The sequence below is a fragment of the Fringilla coelebs genome (assembly GCF_963513975.1).
Source record: "Fringilla coelebs genome assembly, chromosome: 17".
Lineage (NCBI taxonomy): Eukaryota > Metazoa > Chordata > Aves > Passeriformes > Fringillidae > Fringilla > Fringilla coelebs.
The window spans coordinates 8,866,249-8,888,717 of NC_140043.1; the positions used below are offsets into that span (position 1 = coordinate 8,866,249).

Consider the following 22,469-nt stretch of genomic DNA (forward strand, 5'->3'; position numbering starts at 1 on the left):
GGAAGTTTGAGAATTATATAAAAACTCTTGTCATTTTCAGTTACTCCAAGTTCAGGGACGGTATTTGCTTGTAAAACCTCAACATTCAAATAACTAAAAGCTTCACTGAGTATTAGCAAGTGTTGCATACATCCATTTCTGTGGTGACACTAAGTGCCACAGAAGAAACACAAACAGACAACTTCAGTAGCTTTTTTTACTTTTTTTAATTAATAACTTCTTAGTTCAGGAAAAAAAAAATAAACCACAAAAGAGAACTGGAAGAACTACTCTCCACCTTCTTTATAAAAGAACTTTTCTCAAAGAGAGAGACTATATACCTTGGTCACCACTATGTCAAATCCTATCATCATCACCTTGGTTTCCACATCTATTCTACCACATTTCATGCTCAGCTTCCAAACATCTCTTATAAAGGAGGTGGGGATGTGCTTTAGACAGGTTAAAAATATGCTGCACCTTTAAAGTATTTAAACAATTACACCAAGCATAGTTCATACATTTATCACATTAACTATCACCTGGTAACCATACATTTAAAAAGGTCTAATGTAGAGTATGTAATACCCATGACAGATACTCTTACTTACTTAAGAGCATATAAAGATCAGGATTTATTCACCCTCCCCATCTGCAAGCCAATTTCTGATCTCTTCCTGGTACAATATAAATGACAAAAAAATCCCTTCATTCCATTGCACTACTGCAACCCTATATGCATAGAAAGGCAGATTAATTACCTGTGACAGGGAGAAGGAAGAGGGGTTTAGAAAAAGAATTTGAAGAACATCTACTGCACAGGTACTTTTGTTGTTAAGCACATAACTTCTGCTGTTGGGGTTTTTTTCCCCCATTTTTTTTTCTTATGGTCACACAATACACCCCTACACAAACATAACTTGAGTAAGTGCAAGTTACTCCTGACCAACAAAACAACTTCAGCACAAGAGGCTTGAACACCAGCACAGTGACAAGGCTGTGCTGAAAGCCCATCTGGGGTGTGGGAGTGGTGAATGAGAATGTAAAGCACATTTCTGCATATAATGTGCAAAGGCTTGATCTCCACAACTGCACTCAATTTGCTACATGCACAGCCAGAGATGAAATGAGATCAAAACCAGCTGGGAATGGTTGTCCTGAGAAGATCCAATAACCATTAAAAAATCTAAACATAAAATACAAATACAGAAGCAACAGAACATTGTTAATACTAAAAGACAGAAACACACTGTTGTTGTTAAAAGAAGTTTCAAGTAATATTCCAGATCCAATTTCAATCCTACTCACAGGAGAAAATGCCCAGAGATTAGGAAAAGAAGTCCACACCAAAGTGTATTTTTAATAGCATAAGGGCATGGTCAACAGACCCATCCTTGCAACAGGTATTTTTAAAAATAAAAAATCTAAACAGAAAGACATCATTCTAATTAGCATTCTTATTAAGATGTGCATTACTGGAAATAGTTGCTTAATTCACTGCAACCAGTAGACACGATGTGCTGCATCATTGTGCTCCATTATATCACAAGATACTGTGTGTACACTTTTTAACATCCAAGTATAAATCCTGCTCAGAAAATAAGGCATACTTAAAACAACATGGTCTCTACAGAGGTAACTTTGTAGGCTTTCTTCTCATTCTGCTTCACTCTTCTAGGTAGGATGAGAACAAAATTGGTCCCAGTCGAGGTTTGTCAACATTAGCAACCAGATTATGATGATATCAATTTGTAGGGAAGGGGGAAAGTTGGGATTGCTTTGTTTCTAATGACACTTGGGACAACTCCTGAATGAGCTCTGCAGAAGGCATGAAAATAAAATCTACATTTCCTATGTCAGTGACACCAGTGTGCCCCTTCATGATCCCTCTCTCCATCCCTATCCAGAAATGCCTCCATATTGCTACGATTTGTCCAAATTCACTCATTTTCTCTAAGATTGTTCCTTCCAGTAAAGCTGCTATATTCTGTTTTAAATTATAGCTTTTTCTACATTTTTACCAGTGTATGCATGCTAGAGAACAGCTGCATTGCAGAGGTACATATTTAGCACATGGTATCAAACCAAAAAAGAAATACAAAAAAAAAATGAACCAGTGTGTCCTACTGGCTGCTCTATGTCAAAAGCACTGTTTGGTCTTCTGATATAAAACACTACAGAAGTAATATTAGCAGATGTCTGTTCTGCTTCAAGTATTACCCCACCTTTAAACGTGATCTTCAAATTTTTGTGCAATTCTTTTTGTAATTTCACGTGAATAAAAACATCAACATGTCTAAACTAAGAAAGGAAACTGTACTACCTCCACTGTAACACTGCACATATGGTAGAAGCTTTAAGTTGAAACAGCTGTTTATTGGATGGATTTTTAAAAATGGAATATTAATGTGGTTTCTAGCCCAAATGCAATGGGTAGCAACAAAATATCGGACTACCGCAAAATGCAGTTACAAATATACACTGACAATATCCTTCTTAAATATTAATGGCTCTTGAAATACCCATCAGATACTTTTACAAAACTTCTCTATTTTAAGTCTAACGATTTTTCTTAGTTTCTTCACAAGTAGTGCAAATACACTCCTTATTCTTAGGTCATCCCAAGATATGGCTGGTTTTAGTGAGTGTGATTTGTTTGTGTTCTTCACTGAAGTGACACAGGGACACTGTAGGCATGAGCATGGAATGCAATGCTTGCTGGATTACCTTGAAAAAAAAAATCTACCTTATTCATGTACAGCTGTAAAATTCTACAAATTAAAACTTTCACATCAGGTACCTGATGGAAAAGTGATGATTCCCTGCTATGGGGGAACTGAGCAGATCCCCTGAAACCTTAAACTGTACAAGCAGTGTAACAGGTTTTTGTCCCCTCTCTACAGACTACAAGTTTTCAGTTCTTGAATCTTGTTTGCTCACAAATGTGATTGAATTTCCTAAAATAAAGAAAAACATAAGAATATTAAAATGTAACAAAGTTCTCACAAGTCAGGCAACAAAAGCAAGTCAGCATTTTGCACAGGGTATTTTAAATGTTAAACAGTCTAAAGCAGACCATTTACACACTAAAATCTCTTTTTCAGAACCTGTTTAGGTCATACTTTACTGTCATTTTGCACATAACAGGATTTTCAACATCTCTCCTGCCCAACCCTCATTAGTTTTATTATGCACACACAAAACCTGTTACTAAAAAGCATTCCTCTATACTTCTGCATACTTCAAACCCAGAAGGCAATTAAAACAGGAATTGGTGATTTAACTTTCCCCTGCAAGGTATTAGTAACTTTTAGTAGACAGCATTACACAAGTCATTAAGAACTAGAATTAACTAAGCTAATTTTATATTTCAACATAAACACATTCTCTTAGTGGCTTAGAATCTTCTGGAAAGAAAAAAGTTTTTCTCAGCCCATATTATGTAAGTTTTATGGGAATGGCAAATCTATCTTCATGGATTAAACAGATAACATAATTTAGTACCAAGCACTTCTTCCCACTTTTTAAAAACATTTCACTGTTCACTCCTTGTTTTTCTCTTGCTTGGACCATGTGGCCTCTCACACACAACTGAAACAGAAGTTGGGGTATTGAGCGTGTCCCTACATGTGGAGGAAATGGTGCAAAGGAGACCCTGAATTTCCCCCTCAGCTGGATTAGATCAAAGATCAGAAAAACCTTGCTCACATAATCTACCTACTTAGTAGAACAATTTAGCTCAATTTAAAAAATTAAAATATTATCTGGATATAAAGGAGTGGTATGACAGGACTGTTTGCTTTATGGATTTTGGGAACTAAGAGTAGCAGCCACTAAAGTTCTAGGAAGGATTAATGCTTGGGGGGAAAAAAGAAAGAAGGAAAAAAAGAAGGGAAAAAAGCCCTGAGTCATTTTTATTCTAGATGAAATTATCCACAACATGAACAAAGATGACTGGTGAGTACTTTGATATTGAATTAACGCTAACATTTCAAAACAAAATCTCCTCTGGGAACACAGCCTGTCCTATAATGTGAAGTTACAGATAGCAGTGGTACTTCAAATTACATCTGCAACTTAAATCCAGAATTATTTTTGAAAGCTATTTGGTAAAACCCTTGAATTTGTAAGAGACTGCAGATGAATATTTTACAAGTCTGTCTTATGATCTGCTTGCCTGAGCTGCACAGACTGGTTATTTTCAACCCACAGTACCTGAAATATTAAAGGAATTATGCTAAGCGGGTATGTACATTGCAACATTAGAAAGATACTGCAGAATCTTCTATTCATTAAGGCAATTTCTCAATAAGGGGTAACAGCTCCTCTATCTTAAATTACACTGAGAATTTAGAGAATTATTCATAAGGCAAGAAGGATTTTTCAACCCTCCCTGAAACCAGTTAGTTCTTAGGGAGAAAATTTTTGTTTTGTTTTATGAGTCTTTAATATTTGTCTTACTACATGTGCATCTTTTTATAAGAATAAAACTGCACTGGTGATCAGAGGCCTTGATATTTTTACTCAAGAAGCTTGATTTACTTTGGAAGGACATTTCTCACCAGATACCAGGAGTCCAAGGCTGGTATTAAAACTCTTGACAAGTAGAGGGTTAATCTCTTTTCAGGCTCAATATTTAATTTTTGAGGCATGCCAGATTCCTTGGGTCAGAGATGTAAGACCTAGAAACTCCTCAGGAACCTGCTGTGGCTTATGTTACATACTTCAAGCTGCTCCTGTTGCTAATTATTCCCACCAATTGATCCCTTCAATGGAAGCTGCACTTCACTAAAAGAATCCTTCCACCCCAGTGGGTGGAAAACCAGACTCAAGACGTGTCAGCCATGGGTTACATGAACTTACAAGTGCTGGCAGTGCCCTTGAGATGCACGGAGGGCTCATTTCAAAGTTGTGTTAAGAACAAAAATAACAGAAAATTCTCCAACGTTCACCCAATCCTGCTTTATGCTGCAAGTTCTGGCACTTGAAAGGCTGCATTTAGATTGTTGTTGGCTTGTTTTTTTTAGGGAACACAAAGCAAAACCACCTTCTAAAGTGTACAACTTACATGGCGTGGTGTGCTTTGACCTGAGTTCGACAGTTGCGTCCCCAGTAGCAATCAGGACGTGATGTGACAGTCACTACAAGAAGAGCAAATGAAATGCTGTATTTATTACAAAAGTCATTAAAGTGACCCAGATTATTAAGCCACTGCTAATGGTGGTTACTCATCAGAAACAACACATAATTGGCAAGAAATGACTGTAGAACTGTATTGTTTCACCGTTCTGGAAACAAAACAAACACTCTGTGAAGGACAAAAAACCATCAGGTTTTGATGTTAATGCAGACTTATGATGAAAGTATTTGGTTCTCAGTGCTGTCAACTGAAGTTTTACCATTTATTTTAATAGAGATAGACTTGATTAGACACTCAGCATTTGCCTAGATATATTTGCATACAAAAGAAACATGATTAATTTGGGTAGAGTTTGCTGCTTTCCCCCACCTTCACATACATTACAACTCAGCTGGCCAGCAGCTAAACTGAAAACCAATGCTTAGGGCAAACCAGGTACACAATTTTTTGCTCATTGTGCACAGCAGCACAAGCAGATTTCTCAACTTAAAACTGGGAAGCTGTTGCTAACAGCAAGAACTAAGTAATATTTAAAAGCAAACTTTTGGAACGGCTTCTGTCCCAAACAAAAATTTAATTACAGCAATTGGTTCCGATATTGCTAATTGGTTTATTATATTCTGATTTTACTGAATTCCTCTTTTCACTCTGCAGATATACTTATTCTACAGATGAGAAATGATACTGAAGGAAAAAGGTTCCATTAGGTAGTCTGAAAATAACTATACACAAGCTTAGCAGCCGACAAGTAAAGCAAGGAGCTAAGACATTAACCCTGCAACAAGATTTGCACTGGGCTACATGAAAGTACCAAAAGAACACCAATACAAAGATAAAACTCATGTTAACTCTTTAAATTACTTTTCCCTTCCTTACTGAGGGGAAAAGTAATTTAAAACAATCCCCACCTGGCAATTCAGCAACAGGAATATTCTGCCTGTACTGGTAGGCAAGTTCTCGAAAGCTGCGAAGGCCACAACAGTAGCAAAGCACTGTGTTCCCAGTAATTCTGTAATCTGGGGAGAAAACCAGTTTGTAAAAATGTAAGGCTTAATAAATCAGGTTTAACTAAAGAGCCAGGACTGCACTGGTTCTGGACACAGAACTCCAAACTTCTTGATAACATTGCTGAGTTATATCCAGACAAGGAGTCATGCACGTGCAAACTGAACACAACACATACCTGACAACATAAAAACTCCTCTTTGAAGAGCTAAGAGACTTTCATTTAACATATTTTTCCATGTCAGACCCCTGGATGCCAGGTAATCCTGAAAAGAGCAATTTAAGTGTTTAATCTAGAAAAATCTCCAATCTTAAAGAGTAAGCAAGCCATTTATTCTCAAATATTTCCAAATCTATCAGTAACCATATTTGCAGAATGGGTTTATGCTGATGACAAGTAAAAATTAAATACCTGTACATTAATTATCACAATACATTCAGACCACCTTCCACTAAGTATTTTTTTTTTCAGATCTCCACTTTTGCCAAAAGTTGTCAAATAGATTCATTCCAGTCACATTCTCATTTACATCAAATCCAGATTTCAGCCAGTTGACCTAATTTAGGCAACCCTGTTATAGTATGGGCAAAATATTTTCCATACGAGTTATTGTGAAATTTAACTTGTCTGGGACAAAATATTTAACAAGCATTGCTTTCCTGGCATGTTTTGATTGCATGACTTTTCTCTTAAATAGTATTTTGGATGGTCATTTGGAGCTCATTTAATCAGCCTTTTAGAATCAGGTTCTGCAAGTGACACAGTGCTGTCACTGTAACTATTAGGCAGCACATCACTTCCATTTCATCAGTGAGTACATCTTAAACTTTGTGCATTTGTTATTATCACACACAATGATTTTTAAACATACCTTTAGGATATCTGATTCATAGTGGTTGTTATTCAGGACGCCATCTAAACACTTATCACCAAGATTTATTTCTAAACAGAACAACAACAAGAAGAAAAGTTACTATTTCTTGCCCAAACCCTGTGGCCCTCACACATTTTCTGAAGGTTCTTCTTGTTTCCTGAAATAACATGCACAGGCTCATGTGAGCACCAAGTACATGACTGCATTCAACATGTGCTAATGCATGTGATTTGTAACTTCTAGTGGCACAGACAAGATACTGAGATTTTAAAATTTCAGCTTCAGTCCACAAACACTACCAAGCTGCACAAACCACCAGTGCTAATAAAGCATATTCTATTAGCTCCAAACTGCAGCCAAGCCGTTCCAACTGTTCTAATTTACTTTTTTAAATGTCAAAAACCTTGAGTTTCAGAAGTCTGCATGTTTAAGAGGGCAAGATTCTTTTCTAATCTAATACCATCAGATGTTCCGTGCTTTTGCACTGGTTTCTAAGATTCTCTTACTAGACTGAAATACACCATGGTTTTTTTATATTGGAAAAAATTGTGTTCAGCAAGTTCTAACCCCCATATTGTATGAAGACACAAAGTTAAATCCTCTCAAAGTTAAGACACATGACAGTTAAATTTTTTGTGTTTGTGATGTGAGGACACAGGCCTTGCTTTTTTTTGTATGACTGTGCTACAAACTAATCTGTCTCCTTAAGTAACCTAAAGTTCAAGACAGGCAGACATATGCAAAGTGAACAGGCTGATAAGCAAAAAACTACTCCACAGTACCACAGAATGGTGCCAAGCAGCCAAAACACGCCATGCGAGTGCAGCCCCAGTACAAGTGACAGAAGGGCTGCAGACAAACTGTGCCTGCAAAATAACAAAGAAAACCCTTGTAAGGACCTGAATAAAACAAAACTCAACAGTTACCATTCTCATAAATCAGCAACAACAGAGCCCTAATAAACTTGTTTTAAAAAAGGTACAACTTTCTCATTTATAATACGTTCTTTAAAGGACTAATAAATTCTTTACAGGAAGATTCTTGGATACTGTCACTACAAGCATCCAAATAAAGAAGATTCATACAAAAACCAGTCTTCCAAGTAAATTTAGGTTTAATAATAAATAAGGAGAGAGTTCTGTAGAAAATAAAATAAAAAGTGTACACACATTGCTGAGGAGCAACATGAGGATTCTGTTCACGCTCTGCTCTACGGTCAGGCATTGGCTGAAAGCAGCAGGTGCATATGACATGACTTCCTTGAGCAGGACACACATATTCCTGAACAGCTGGATGAGTTAAAAAGGAAAAAAAAAAAGATTGAACAGTTTACACAAGTGCAATTTGGATGAGGAATCTTAGTGAATATGAACAACATAAAAATCTTGAATTAAAAGCAACATTTTTACAAAGACTCTATGAAGCAGCAGAAAAATAGCATTCAGACTTCTGAACTGCACAGGTGTGTAAAATATTTCCATATATAGAACAGGTTAAGAACTTTTCAACCACCTCATCAACCATCAGCAACACATTTTGGACAATCACAGCCAAATGTTGTATTTGCAAAGACATTGGTGTGGAGTTGCTCTCACAGTCCTGTGAGAGGGAACTTGCTCAGGTCTAGCTTAGTTTATTGTTGTAGCACAGCTCATTGCTTAGCTCAGGGGAGGTGGAAATGATATTCAAGGGTCCCTTCCAACCCCAACCATTCTGTGATGCTGCCCTGAGTGTCTGAGTTGCAGTATTTTAGTGCTGCACTGCTGGGGCAATGTGACACTGACCTGCAGGGAAGTTGGCAGAGGTTGATGGAGCATCTCCCAGAGCCTGCATTCCTCCTGCCTCTGTCTCCTGGCCTGTGCCAGGCACAGTTGGAACAGAGTGTCTTCGGTACCCTGGGCACTGTCTGCATACTATATATGGTTGACTGAAAGAACAATATAAAATTATACCATACAAATGCAAATACAACTTAGGTCACTATGCTAGACAAGGTTGGTCAGACTCAAAGTTTAAATTTAGGATTTCCTCATTCAGTAACAGATGAAAGCTTATGTAACTCAGTACCTAGCTCTGCTGTAGCTGTGACAGATAAAAACTTTGGGTTTTGTAGTATTCCTCAAGAAGTTTTAAACAAAAGGTAAAGGGAAAAAAGAGCAATGTGACTGAGAGAGAGAGGAACAAAGCTGGAATAATTATCTACAAGAATTCTTCTGTTCCTCTGTAGACATTCAGCAAAAAATGTTTGCTGTTGAAAAGAAATAGGAGGTATTTTGGTACTTGGGAATTCCTAGAGTCAAGCATCAGCTGCTTTGGTACCATACACCAAGTGAAAGCAGCCACATAAGAAAGCACAATAATTGCAAACACATTCACAGGATCATGGACTGCTTTATCTCCCAGCCAGAAACCTGTCTTTTTTTATTGCACAATTCAACACAGAACTGTTGGTCACAAACTGAATCTTGCTGGATTTCCAGGAAGGTCTTATTTCTGCTGATTGCTCAAGGTTCAAAAGGATGGCCAGCAAACTACCAAGTTAATTACTGTCAAGAGTGAACTTAATCTGCAAACAGATTCTGACAATGACCATGGAAATACTATCAGGAATAAGAGCACTTGTGAAACTAGCTCACTTTGTGGGTCTGTGCATTCAAACATAGGCACATCTAATTCAGGACACAACTTAAAAACAGACATACCTGATATCTGAGGATTCACTATCTACATCAGACAACTCCAGTAAATCTTCAGAACTCCCCTCCTCATCTGAAAAGGATCTCCGCACCTTAGGCTGCAACATGTCTTGAGTAATTTTGTTTCTGGCATCCATGCTCCGAACATCCTCTTCATTGCGACATTTATCTGCCAGGAGAACCAAACTCAAATTTCAAAAGAGAAAATAACACCTCACATCCCTTATCTGCACTCTACTTTCTTAATGCAGTCACCATTATTGTGTTTTCATTTCCATAAGACTTGTTTTTAGATGAGAGAGTTGTAAATCATCTTAGTTAAATTTCACTCTCTATTAAAGAGGTCCAGTAGCAGGCAACTTAAGTTTTGTTTTCAAGAGGTCATAATCAAAGTTAATTAAATCTACATTCAAGTATGTTTTCAAAAGTATCCTTCCCATGATTAAGCAACAAATTAAAATGAAGCATTCTTAGCACATTATTAAATCACCTTCCACAGCTTATTATGTCATGTTAAATGCACTTGCTTTTCTGACAAGCCATGTCAGAGAAAACAGCAAGGCAAAAACCCACACAGGTATTTTATAGACAACAGTGTGTCCTGACATCAGTTATGCAGCTCATGTGAAATCCATTGGATTCTGCCACAGACACTGTTCAACTTGCCTGGATGCTGAATCAGATAAGCTTCAACCAAGTTGTTCAAAATGTGATTTTTACAAATACGTTCTACTGGACAACGACAAGTTGGACACAAAGAAGATCTTTCCATCCATCCTGAGTAGCAGGCAGCACAAAAAGTATGCATACAAGGCTGCAAGCTGGAAAACAAAGAAATGGAGTCAAAATACAAATCTTTATTTTTTTTCAGATACATCCACAACCCTGAAATACTATTTAGCATTGATTTGACTATCTACACAGGGTAGGAAAAGGAAAATCAAGAGGGCTTGTGAAAATGCTGATTATCCTGACCTCCTCAAACAGCTGTCACTGAATGTCTTGCATTATTACCACATGATTAAAGCTTTTGTCACTCTTACATACCTTACACAGTCATGCAGCAGTTCTTGGCAGATAATGCAAGTTAACGTCTCTTCCATCTTATCTGGTTTTACATTTGATGTTTTTGCATCTTCAGAGCCAATTTTAATTATACATTCACTTGGAGCTGCTGGTGAAAGATTTGGACAAGTATCTTCATCTACAAAGACAGAAGGAGATAGTTTTTAAAGCCTTTTTTAACTTATTTTTATTCAAGTATTAAAAAAATCCCTGAAAGATCTGCACTGATTGACTGTTTACTGGCAACAGTCCCAAAAGAGGTTCTTGCTTTACACACTACAGCTTCTGCTACTGAAGACATTATTTTCATGGGACAGAAATCAAGTAAGCGAGACATAAGAAACAAGCTGAAGGACTGATGACAGCTGTTGTACTTCAGTTTGGAGGGGTGGGGATAAGGGTTAAGATGCAGAATACTCTAGTATACTAGCCTCCTTTTAGTTTCTTCTTAGCAGGTTCCAAACCTTCCTCCTCCCCTGTTCTTTGAAAATCTGATTCTGCATTTTCTTTGTCAGTGATTTCTGGAGCAATTGCAGAAGCTTCAGCATTCACATCCACCTTTTCATGCTTGTTGTGCAGTGCTCTTACACACATGGATTCTAAGATGGGGAAAGCAGGCACAGGAGTGACAACTGAGGACTGTGACCCTGTAAAACAAAACCAGAAATATGAACATGGCTGCACACTGCTATGGGATGTATAAAAACAAAAGGTACTCAAACTGATGTGGCACACACATCAATCCAAACATCCAAATAGGAAAAAGTGGAGCAGAAAAGCAAAGTCTGCATAACTTACTAAACACACTCTGAACCAAATCTGCTAATTGGAAAACCTGGGGGAAAAAGCAACCCATTAGTTGTGTAACCCTACTTAAAATCCCCATTCCTATTTGAATTGGGAAGTATTTATTCTTAAGACTATTATCCACCCCAGGTCTTCCTGACAAAGATGCCAGGCCGGGGTTATGCAATACTGATCATACGTAACAGGTCGGGATCACAGCAAAGGGAAAGCTTTGTGTCCATAGGAGCCAAGGAGGTCCCAATGAACTGCTGACAAATGCATATAGGAATTCTCATAATTCCTTCACTTATCCATCAAGATTTATCCTGCCTGCCCATAGAGAGAAAGTTAAACTGCACATATCCACCTGATATTTTTACTAGAACTTTACAAAGCCAATTCTAGACTGAGATAGGGGTAAGAGATCAATCTGTTTAAGCTAAAATCTGTAGTAACAGTTGACGAGCTGGACTCAGTCATCCTGATGGATCCCCACCAAACTGAGCATACTCTATGATTGTATGATCAAACTTTAACTACTTGACCCAAGCCTCACCAGATGTAGACGGATTATCCTGCTGAACAGACGCAGACTCAACTGGAGAGGTAGGAGAAGCATTAAAGAGGTTTGATGTAGAAGTAGATGGCTGTGGTTCCTCATAGCAAGACTGAGTAGCTGACAGTGATGAGGTAATTTGGGTCTCATCATTACTTCTTCCTGTACTTGAGGTATCTTTGGTCACATGGCATTGGTTTTCTACATTAACTTCTACAGTTGGAAGGGGGGGAAAGGAAAGAAAAATATCTTTGTGACAGTCACCACATCATGGCTTCAAAATTCCAAGCAATCAAACTCTCTCAAGAGGGTTACATTAGTCATTGGAGCTTAAGCTCCTCACCATGGATCTCGAATTACTTCCTTACCTACTGGTTCTTGAGTTGCATCATATTTTGTGTTTAAGGATTCATAAAGATAAGCAACATCTGAAAGAGATTTAAAAATATTAATAATGCTCTTTAAACAAAAATTCACTTAATCCCACATAAACAACTTCTATTCACAAGTGGCTGCATCCCTAAAGTGTTTGACAATGGAAGAGGCAAATGAGGGGTCACCTCAATAGCACCATGTTAATACTCCTACTTAGGAGGCAATTAGGAGCAGCACAGCAAGATCTTTTCTTCCCAGGAAACCAGGCAGAGCAGCTTTTGTGTGACGTTTAACTTGTGCCAGCCATGGAACCAGAGGCTTAATCATTTCTTAAACCTGAAATCTGCTCTGTCAGAACAGACTGTATTTTTACTGATACTTGAATTAAAGTTCTTCGAAGAAGCTTATTATTTCTGAGCTCACTTCTCAACCTCTTCAATCAATATTATTTCATTTCTTCGTGAGATACATGAACTCTCAAAAACACACACTGGGACATGCCATAAGTTTCAGCCAGAAACTAATTTAAAATCTATTAATAAAACCAATTGGATAATATCCTTTTCTTTTAAATCTTACTTGAATTTAATATTGTTCCAAAAATTCCTCTACCTTGCTACCTTTTTGTCACCTCCAACCACCTACAAGCAAATAGGACTGTCTTAGTTTGCAGCAATCATTTTTCTGACCAGAAGTAAAAATATTGTCCCCTTCAGTAGGACTTAGAATGGCCAAACAGGCATGCCCTATCTAAATTTTTATCTGTGTTTGAAGATGGAAAAGCTGAAAAAGCAAATCTGGAGGCTTGGTAATTTAACTACTTATTAACCCAAATGAAAATCAGTGATTCAGTTCATTGCCTGGAAAATTCACCCAAGTGATTCATCTAAGTAGCACCAAGTGCAATAGTGCCAACTCAGAAAGGATTTGTGAGATAAACTCCACAGACAAAAAAATACAGTTTATCACTGCTTCATGTAGCATTTACACCAGACAGCATAAATCTGTCTGTATATAAATTAACAGCAATTTCATAAAGGAAGTATTTGAAGTGTGAGTATGTATCTAGAATTTTTAAATTAACAGTTTATATGTTTATTACTGTATGAAAACTGTAAATAAAGCATTGTTCCAGGTTTACCAATTCTACTTTTACTGTAGGGCTTTCCCCATCTCCCCCCCATTTTGCCTCTTCCCTCTTTAAAACAAAAAAAGCCAACCTACACACACAAAAAACCTACACACACAAAACAAAAAGCTTTTGCAGCCTTTCCTACTGGTGCTAAAAACTGCTTGACTGGGATATATAAAGTATCACTAACTACCCCAGCAATTTGACTTCTAAAAGAAGCACTGGACATGTGATTAGAACCTCATTACTTACCATTCCGAGCATTAGTTCTACCAAAATTACTTCTAGGCACATTTAAATTTCAGACAGTTGCTCAGATTCGTCTCTTTAAAAACTGCCACACCCATGACCTCTTCTCTAGAGACTTGTTTTTAAACACATGTCTCTTTAAAGCAGAACTACTCAATTTTATTATACTGATATTTCTTTTTCCTCATGACTCAAAAGAAAATGACTAAGCACACCATTTAAAAAATATTATTCACTTACTGTTCTCTGGCTCATTTTTTCTGTAAACAACATAGATCACATCCCCAGTCTGTAATGGGTATGTCTGCTTCTTAACCACTTTCAGTTTATTAATTACTGTTCCATTAGTACTGTAAAGAGAAAGAAAAGATAACTTAGCATAAATGCTTTCATAATTACACAGAAGAAGGGAGGGAAAACACAAGATACATTTAAAGAAAAAAAAACTATTGGCTGCCCCTAAAAATGTAAGTGGACTAAAAAATATTAAAAAAAAAAAAAAAGGAAGTGAAAAAAAGGAACTCTAGAAACAAAAAAATTCTGCCAAAGACCGAAATGCAGAGCTACGGGAACTTCAAAGCTCATTTGCACTATTGGTAAAGAGATGGCAGCTGACAGACAAAAGACCCCTGATATTTGGTTAATGTCTCCAAATAATCAGATGATTGTTTCTGTACAATAGTCTCTACCCTTTAAGTATAAAAGCAAAAGGCCAATACGAGTTCTATTCAAGAAGTCCCAGGCTGTGTTTTCCATTTAATACTGGAAATCCCCTGAGATGTTCTATGACAAAGGAACTTCCCCTGTACAGTCAGGGATGTCATGCAGCGTTAATTCTTTCGCCCCCTCCCTTCAAAAAGGAAAAGAACTGAAAATTGTGAGGTTACTTGGACTGTTTGGAATTTGAAAGTGAGAAGTTAACAAGGTGAAAAAAAGCGATAAATAACGAAAGATGAATTGGAATGAATTATTTTGATATTGATAAAATTTTCAATACTTGTATAAGAAATTAAACTAGGGAAAATGAACATGCAGAGCATTGCTGATTAATTTCTTAATACCCTTAACTATGGGTAATGTTGTATACACAAGCCATTAATGTTTTATAACCAAGTCAAGTTATTCAAGTACTGAATAATTCCAGCTCACTTGCAGTAAGCATCCTTCAGGGCTGCAGCCCTCTCGAATTTTAGACTTCTGCTACTCAAAATCTCAGCAATTGGTACCAAATATGAATGAACAGAAAATATCTGCTTTTCATCCTCTGCAGAGCAGCTGCAAGAAATAACAGCAAAGCTGTGCTGCCACCTCCTGGAGGCACGGCCCATGCCTAGGGCACCGCTGACTGTCCCTCACTGCAGGGGAGTTATTTGGAAATAAGAACCTTCCCCCTTCTCTTTTCTAACAGAAAAGTATGAATTCAAAGTCCAAAAGGAAAACCAAGCCCTTTGGAAGCACTACAGCAAGTCGTGATCAAGTTATTAGTTCTTGGTCTTGCTGCTGCAGCTGCTTCCACAGTCTATGTGGTTGAATCCAGCATAAATGAGGTGCTACTTTAAACTTTCAAGAAATAATAAAAAAAAAAATTTGGGCCACATTGATGAAACGTCAAGCTTCTTCTACAAGCAAGAAAACTCCTCATAGCTTATCCTTTTCCCCTCAGGCATACAGATGCTGACTAGGCTGAAAGACATAAGCACTGAAGAACCAGCAGAACAGAGGAATCATTAAATGATAGCCAAAGGTTAGCAATTAAGAGGAAAACAGAATTTTAGTCACTCTGTTAAAAGCAACACTGATTTTTTTACTTCATACTAATGGTAGTGGTAACACAATTTTTGCTTCAACATAATCTTTTTATCTCCTTCAATTGCCAAATAAATAGGTAAGTTTACACCAACCTCTGAAACCTGTCAGAGGTCCTTTAACAAACTACGAAATATCAAATTTGACCTCCTCAGTTTTCCAGAAGGCATCTCCCATCTGCCCCAAGTGTTCTAGACCTTCTTTTATAATAAATCAGCCAAATTCAAGTCAAACAAGACTTGTCTTTGACTGAACTTTAACTTCTACAGGCAATTCCTCACCCCAACATTTCACTAAACAAAGGGGGCAAATAATGTATTTTATGAAGTAACTCTGTCATGACTGCCAAGTTCCAAGATTATTCTGCAGGACAATAACACAAGGTATTTTTGGGGAAAGGAAAAAGCCCCAAACATCACACATCTAGTAACCACTCAGGCTTGGATTTACAAAGCAAGATGCAGAAATAGCTATGCAAGATCCTTTTCATCAAATTGACCACAGACAGCCAAATCTTTTCAGCTCTGTAGTTACACAGCCTTCAATGAGTGCTGACTAATGAATTATTTGGCACACATGGACCCAAATGAAATAGGAATAAATGGATATCACTTAACACAGAAAATCATAAGCTTTTCTTCAATGCATTAGTAAATGAAAGCAGTTGTATTTATCTCTTAACCAACAACCAAAGGGAAAAAATTATTCAGCTATCCCAGATAATTGTATCAGCGTTTCACTTCCAATTCCAGGCTTTATCATGAGGCTTTTAACAGATATGGTGACATTCCAGATTAATGTTGTGGGCAGACACACATGATAAATTATGACATTTATACATTCTTCTGATGGTTCAAATTAAGCTCCCCATAAAATAAGCAGAAAGTACAATGAGAATCCCAAATATGAAGGCCATTCATTAGGACTAGATATTAAATTGATGCCAACTGGCTGTACTATTTTTCAAGTAGAGAAGAAAAACAGCACTATCAGATATAAAATGTGTTGTGAAACTATGTCACAAAATGTTCCAATGTCACTTTTTTAATCAGTGAACGAAAAAAGTCAGGCCTTGACTCAATTCCAATGTGGTTGATGACTCTACAGTTTCATTAATGAACCATAAATTCTGTTTACTTCCCAATCCCATCTGCTGTGCAGAATTGATATGAACAGCTTCACTCAGAACAGGGCTACTTTTGAAGTAGATGAATGATCTATGTCTTGTAAGAAAGTTTCATATCCTTCCAAGAAAAATGCCAGTCTAATAATTCCTAATATTTATTTGCATCCATCCAGGAAAAGAATGTAGTTTATTTTGAAGCTTCTGGGTTAACAGTTATCTGATATTAAAGTGCATATAATCCTGAACACAATGTAAACTGAAATGAGTTTTGAATTCTATTAAGGTACAGAATCCCTTCTGTACTGTAATTCTCCACTCTCTTAATGCTGATAGACATAGTTTTGACTGGAGGGTGAGGAGAATTCAGTAGCAGAAGGGACACCAGCACCAACTGCAGATCAATCTCTGATCTACCCACAAAAAAGGAATATCTGCCTGCCTGTCATATGAGTATCAGCCTTGTCTAAAGAGTTTCCCAATCAGAAACATCACCTACTACTCAGAATCTTAAATGGAAAAAGCCTACAAAACAACAAGAAATTACACTAGTGGCCTTTAAAATTTCTTTTTCAAAATGGAGAATCTTACAACTGCTTTTACTGGGAGAAACCCAACTGCTGCCTGTGTGTTAGGTCAGCTTGTACAATTTGTTTTCTTTCAAGCAGTATAAAGCAACCACTGCATGGTTTGGAAAATAAAGCAGGAGCATATCCCAAAGAGGGTGAATCTGAGTATTTTATTTTACTATTTGCTAACTCTTGGCTTTTGTTACTTCCAAACTTTTATTTACTCAATAATTTTGAATGCTCTACACATTTTCTTTCACTTGCAAATTCTGGGTAATTCTTTTAAAGTACATTCAAGAACTCATTATGCTATCAGAAGACAAAGTGTTGGCTGTCTACATATATTTGATTATATTCTTTGGATCAGACACAACAGAGAAACAAAGTCCACTCAGTTTGACTGTCCCACACTCACTGCCTCCTTCAATGCATTCCTCTTCACCAGAAAAATCTGAGCTTGACCACAGCAATGCTTCCAAATTATTTTCCACTTCAGAGAAGAAAAAGCTGACCTTGCAGTATTTTTCTGTGACTCTGAGCATCTGTACTGCCAACTCAAACATTCAAGAACCATCTTCTTTCAGCCTGGTATTTTGGGACTCATCTGCTATTTGGCACAAACATTGGAAGACCCAGAAGAACCAGAAGGGTTTTCTGCAAGCAGTCATATCAAACCTGTTTGGTTTCTTGCTTCAGCAACTGGAGCCACACTTCAACTCAAAACAGGAAGAGCACTCCAGGGATTTACTCTTTGTTAGATACACAGAAGTGTAACAGGCACAAGCAGCCCCCTGGCAATGCTCCATGGTGGAGCCTTTCTGTTACACTACCTTGTTAGAAGCCACACCTTTTCATGAAAATACCATACACAAAATTAACATTAATTTGGCTTTGCTAGTTTTCAGCTGGCTGCACCTTCTGCCTCAGGGGGTGGGTAAGGGAAAAAATGTTTCTGCATCATGTACAATTTATTTAGCTTGTTCTATCATAACATTGGTCTAAACCAATTCTGCCATGGACAGTTGCTCAAGTGAGATTTATAGCTACACTCTGAGACTGCCAAGTTAGGCAAACATGGCTTGGTTTGTTGTCTGGAACATCCTGAAATTTAGGATTATACTGGAGAATGACAACTATAAACCTTTCCCAGACATCCCAGAGAATCTTTTTTCCCCAAAATTTTAGCATTCTGTCCCACAGCTTCTGGGAGTATAAACCCTGCAGGAATCTATCCTGGATATCCTGGATCAATCTCTAATTACAACCTTGAGGACGAGAGGGCATACACCCTTATCAGGTTTGCAGATGACAACAAAGCAGGGGTAGAGCTGCCATCAGGGGCACTTTGGCAGGCCAGCAGAACGTGCCCATGATGTACAAAGATAAAGAGAAAAGTCTCACACTTGAGGTTGTGAAGGATATCATGTTCAATCCCTGTTTCAACCCTGAAGGCAATTAAATATGTTATTATGGTGTCTCAGGGTTAGTATTACTTGCTGAGCTTTTGACAAAGTCCCTCCAAGAATATTCTGAGAAACCAACCTTGTATCTTCCAATGACACTTGACCAGACTCTTCATCCACTATGATTTTACAGTGATCTCCAGACACCAACTTGTTGCCAGGGAAAGATAAGTCACAGCCTTAAAAAGAAAGATTTTCCAGCAAGCTTAAGAATACACATTACACAGTCAGATCAGGATTCTACATGGCTATAAATGCAGCATAAACTGACTCATGTACATCTGCAGTAGTTAAAAACTTCTGCTGTCACACAGGCAGCAACACAGCCTAGTGTGAGACACAAGCGGTGACATAGCCCCATGTAACCATTTCAGCCATGTGAAGATGTTCCAGTTCCCTTTTTCCCACCAATCCTAGCCTTCAAAGATGGAAATCAAATCCAAATCACTCTGTTCTATAGTGCTACAGAAACATCCACACATCTGAGGTGCTCAATTTAACTCCTAAAGGCACACATATCACAGCACTCGGCTCTTTTTCCACATCATTGCTGTTTAATTGAATTTAACTTCTGTTTTATTCTGGTGTATTGGGAAGAAGTAGTAGGAGCAATTAACTGATTAAAAAAATATGTAAAAATTATTATCACTGTTCTATCTTACAGTCTTTTGTTTGTTTTGAAACAGGAAAGTTTTTCTCATCTCTACTGACAACATTATTATGTTAACAAAGCTGAAGAGAATTACAAATCCAGGACCAAGATTTAGGAATACACAAGAGAAGTCATGATGATGTGATTAAAACCTTCCTACCTCCAACTCAAAGGCTCTGAGAAAATCTTGTCTTTTTCCTCACTTTAACATTAAATATTCAAAGCAACACTCAAGGCTCTCCACTGATCTCTCACAAAGGACTCAAAGCACTAGCTTACACCAAAGTTCTAATTAACAACCATGATTCCCCTCCACCTATTCACACTGTGAATGAACTGATCTCAACAACAGATCCAGCAGGAAAGCAGCAAGCACTTCCTCATATTGCTTATAAAGTGACAATTTGAAATTCTAGTAACCATCAATTTAACTAATCCCTTAGCAAACAGCTATTGAAAGCTGTTTGCTACTGAACAAGAAAGATTTTACCTTTTTTTCTACCAGACAACACTCAAACAGACATCAGCTTGAAGAATGTGCCCACAGCTTAATGATAAGCAATCTCAATAGATATCACCAACTGTAAATTTGTAAAACATTTTTCCTACAAGACACGGCCTTTCTCAGAGAGCTATAGCATCTGGTGTTTGTTCACAACGATTTACAGGAAGTGACTGATCAGCCAAACAGCTTGAACTGACGAACAGGAAAAAGAAAATTAGCACTGTCAAGGCAGTGTAAAAGAAAGTTAAAATACTTCAGTCCTTGTCTCAAATACAGTGACCAGGAAATCCTTTAAAATAAAGCAAGCAGTACAAGTCCTAGACTCTGGGAATATAGCTTTCAAATCGAATCTCAGAGAAACTTTGAGTACTTGTTGGCAGTCTTTATAAGGCCAGAAGAATTAAGGGCTTTTATGTGGGTGTTTTCTTCTCTGTGAAGCCGAAGCGTTTTGCATTGCAGTTCCAACTTATTTTAACCACAGAAACGAAACTAGAATGTAAACAAGACTGAAGCACAGAAACTTCTGAATCAACAGTCGGGTTTCCTTATTTACAGAAACTGCCACAAACTACCTAAAAAGGCACACTGACTTTAAAACGTGTCACAAGTTACTGAAAAAGAAAAGGTCAGCATAAAACTACTTATTCACACAGCTAAGCGGTAAATTGGGAATACGGGGGTCTGGCAAGCACCTCCAACCGCTGGAAGCACCAAACCCAACTAGTTTCAGTCCACCTCCCAGCGCTGCCAAGGCCAGGAGGGGGGATGCTGCTGTCCCCGAACACCGCCCCAGGCCGGCGCAGCGCGTCCCAGTCCCACCTTTCTTCCGCCCAATGGTCCATTCTCTTTTCAGCAGCAGGACGTGCGGCTCTGCCTCATCAGCACCCAGCCGGATCAGCTTCCCCCAGGGCTGCGGCTGCTGCTGGCTCTGCTCGCCTCCTTCCGACCGCTCCATTTGGATTCACATCTGACAAAAACAAACAAAGCGAACCCAAACCCCATCACCACACGGCGCCCAGGGCGGAACAGCGCTCCCTGGCACCCCCGGGGCCGGGCCGGCGCTCCGCTGCCCCACAGCCCCTTCGCACCCCCGGGGCTGCCCCGGCCCCGCCGCTCCCTTTTGTGCGGCGCCGCAAAACCCTCCCTCCCCCTCGGCCCCCCGCAGCCAGCCCACCCCCTTCCCTGCGCCCCGACCCCGCAGGGCCGTTCCCCGCCCCACGGCGATCGAGCCGGGGGAGCCAGCGGACGCGGCCTACGTCCGTCCGCTGCCTTCCCTGGAGAGGGGCGGGGGCGGCCGACGACGCCCGGGGGAGCGGCAGCCCCGCGGCGCGGCCCGTCCCGGGCCCCTCACCCCAGCGCCGCGGCCCGGGCGGCTCCTGTCAACAGACATTGCCCCATCAGCTGATGCGGCCGGGGCGGGCCCGCGCGCCCATTGGCCGCCGTGCCGTGCGGGGCGGGCCTTCCGCCGCCCACAACCGAGCCGCGCCGCGCCGGCCGGAGCGCCGCCGATGCTGGTGAGGCCAGGCTGCGCGCCGCCCGTAGGAAAAAGCGAGGCTGCGAGGAATCTAAGGCGGCGGTGACGCCCCGGCGGCCATGTTGGGTTTGGGCGAACCCTTGGGTGTGGGCTAGTCCGCCGGCAGGAAAGGCCGTGCGCCGCCATCTTTATTACGGGCAGATCGGTCTCCTCACCACGACAGTCTCTGTGCTGGAAGCCGCCTGCGGTCGTTTCAACAGTGTCATCCACTAAAAAATTGTTATAGCTTAACTCTTGGATGTTGAGCACGCATTGGATTGCCAGCAGCAGTTAAATAAACAACACAACGTTATGTTCCAGGGCCAGGCTTTCAAAAGCCAACTCCGACTGAAGAAGGATCAGTGTCCACTGATGAAGGGGTCAGGCGTGCCGGGAGCGCCACCACATTTCCTCAGAGGACTCCTATAAAGTAATCCCTGGAGTTATCGGGGATACGAGCAGGGGTAATTTTGACTTGTCTCTGTCTTATCACATCGACTACCTCATTGCCATGTCCTACATTTGGGGGTCGTTTGTGTAAAACACTCTCACTGCTGTGCACTTGTAGATCTAGTCGTTTCTATGGGTTCTGTTCCTTTTCGTGGGACTATTGCACAGAGCTCCAGGCACACTGCAGCTGCCAAAGGCATCCCAAGGGGAACACAAAAGTGCCACAGCATGGCTTCCTCCACAGCTTTTTCCTCGGAATCAGCCTTAGCCCTAGCCTGCTTTTACTGCTTGACATTTCAGATTTTGATGTTTTTGGTGTCTTTTTCCCTTAGCATACTCAAGTTTCACAGTATTGCCACCCTGTTCAAATGTTCTGTGGCCAGTGCTAGAGGCAAAATTATTCAAATGTAGCAATGTTTGAATCTGAACTTTTAACTGATACCTACCAAAATATTTTTCTGCTGTCCCCATCACATGATCCCTGGGTCAGGAAAAATATATAATCCCACTTGAGTCGAAATCGATGCATG

The 22,469-nt window shown here is 39.3% G+C and overlaps 1 protein-coding gene across 5 annotated transcripts; it reads right to left on the minus strand.

Annotated features, from left to right (window-relative positions):
• Nucleotides 1-207: 207 nt before the first annotated feature.
• CHFR (checkpoint with forkhead and ring finger domains) lies at nt 208-21,371 on the minus strand. Of its 5 annotated transcripts, none has more exons than XM_084217150.1 (18): nt 21,328-21,371; nt 20,796-20,943; nt 18,899-18,998; nt 14,099-14,208; nt 12,471-12,530; nt 12,103-12,315; nt 11,192-11,359; nt 10,743-10,899; nt 10,362-10,516; nt 9,702-9,864; nt 8,784-8,926; nt 8,169-8,288; nt 7,782-7,865; nt 6,997-7,067; nt 6,303-6,390; nt 6,028-6,135; nt 5,048-5,120; nt 208-2,936 (listed from the first exon to the last, which is right to left on the minus strand). In XM_084217150.1, the coding sequence occupies exons 2-18, from the start codon at nt 20,929-20,931 to the stop codon at nt 2,894-2,896; spliced, it is 1,992 nt and encodes a 663-aa protein (XP_084073276.1). In that variant the 5' UTR covers nt 20,932-20,943; nt 21,328-21,371; the 3' UTR covers nt 208-2,893. The 5 variants fall into 5 exon arrangements, with proteins under 5 accessions (XP_084073276.1, XP_084073273.1, XP_084073275.1 ...); XM_084217147.1 differs by having other exon boundaries at nt 11,192-11,407; XM_084217149.1 differs by lacking the exon at nt 21,328-21,371 and adding an exon at nt 21,233-21,327 and having other exon boundaries at nt 11,192-11,407.
• Nucleotides 21,372-22,469: the final 1,098 nt, after the last annotated feature.

Excerpts from the sequence above, each read along its gene's own strand:
- CHFR (XM_084217147.1), bottom strand. The coding sequence starts at position 20,931 with ATGGAGCGGTCGGAAGGAGGCGAGCAGAGCCAGCAGCAGCCGCAGCCC. Across the intron at positions 14,209-18,898 it reads GTGTCATTGGAAGATACAAG|TACTAATGGAACAGTAATTA; the intron begins GTTGGTTTCTCA and ends TTCTCTTTACAG. Across the intron at positions 6,391-6,996 it reads ATGAATCAGATATCCTAAAG|GATTACCTGGCATCCAGGGG; the intron begins GTATGTTTAAAA and ends TGCTCTTTTCAG.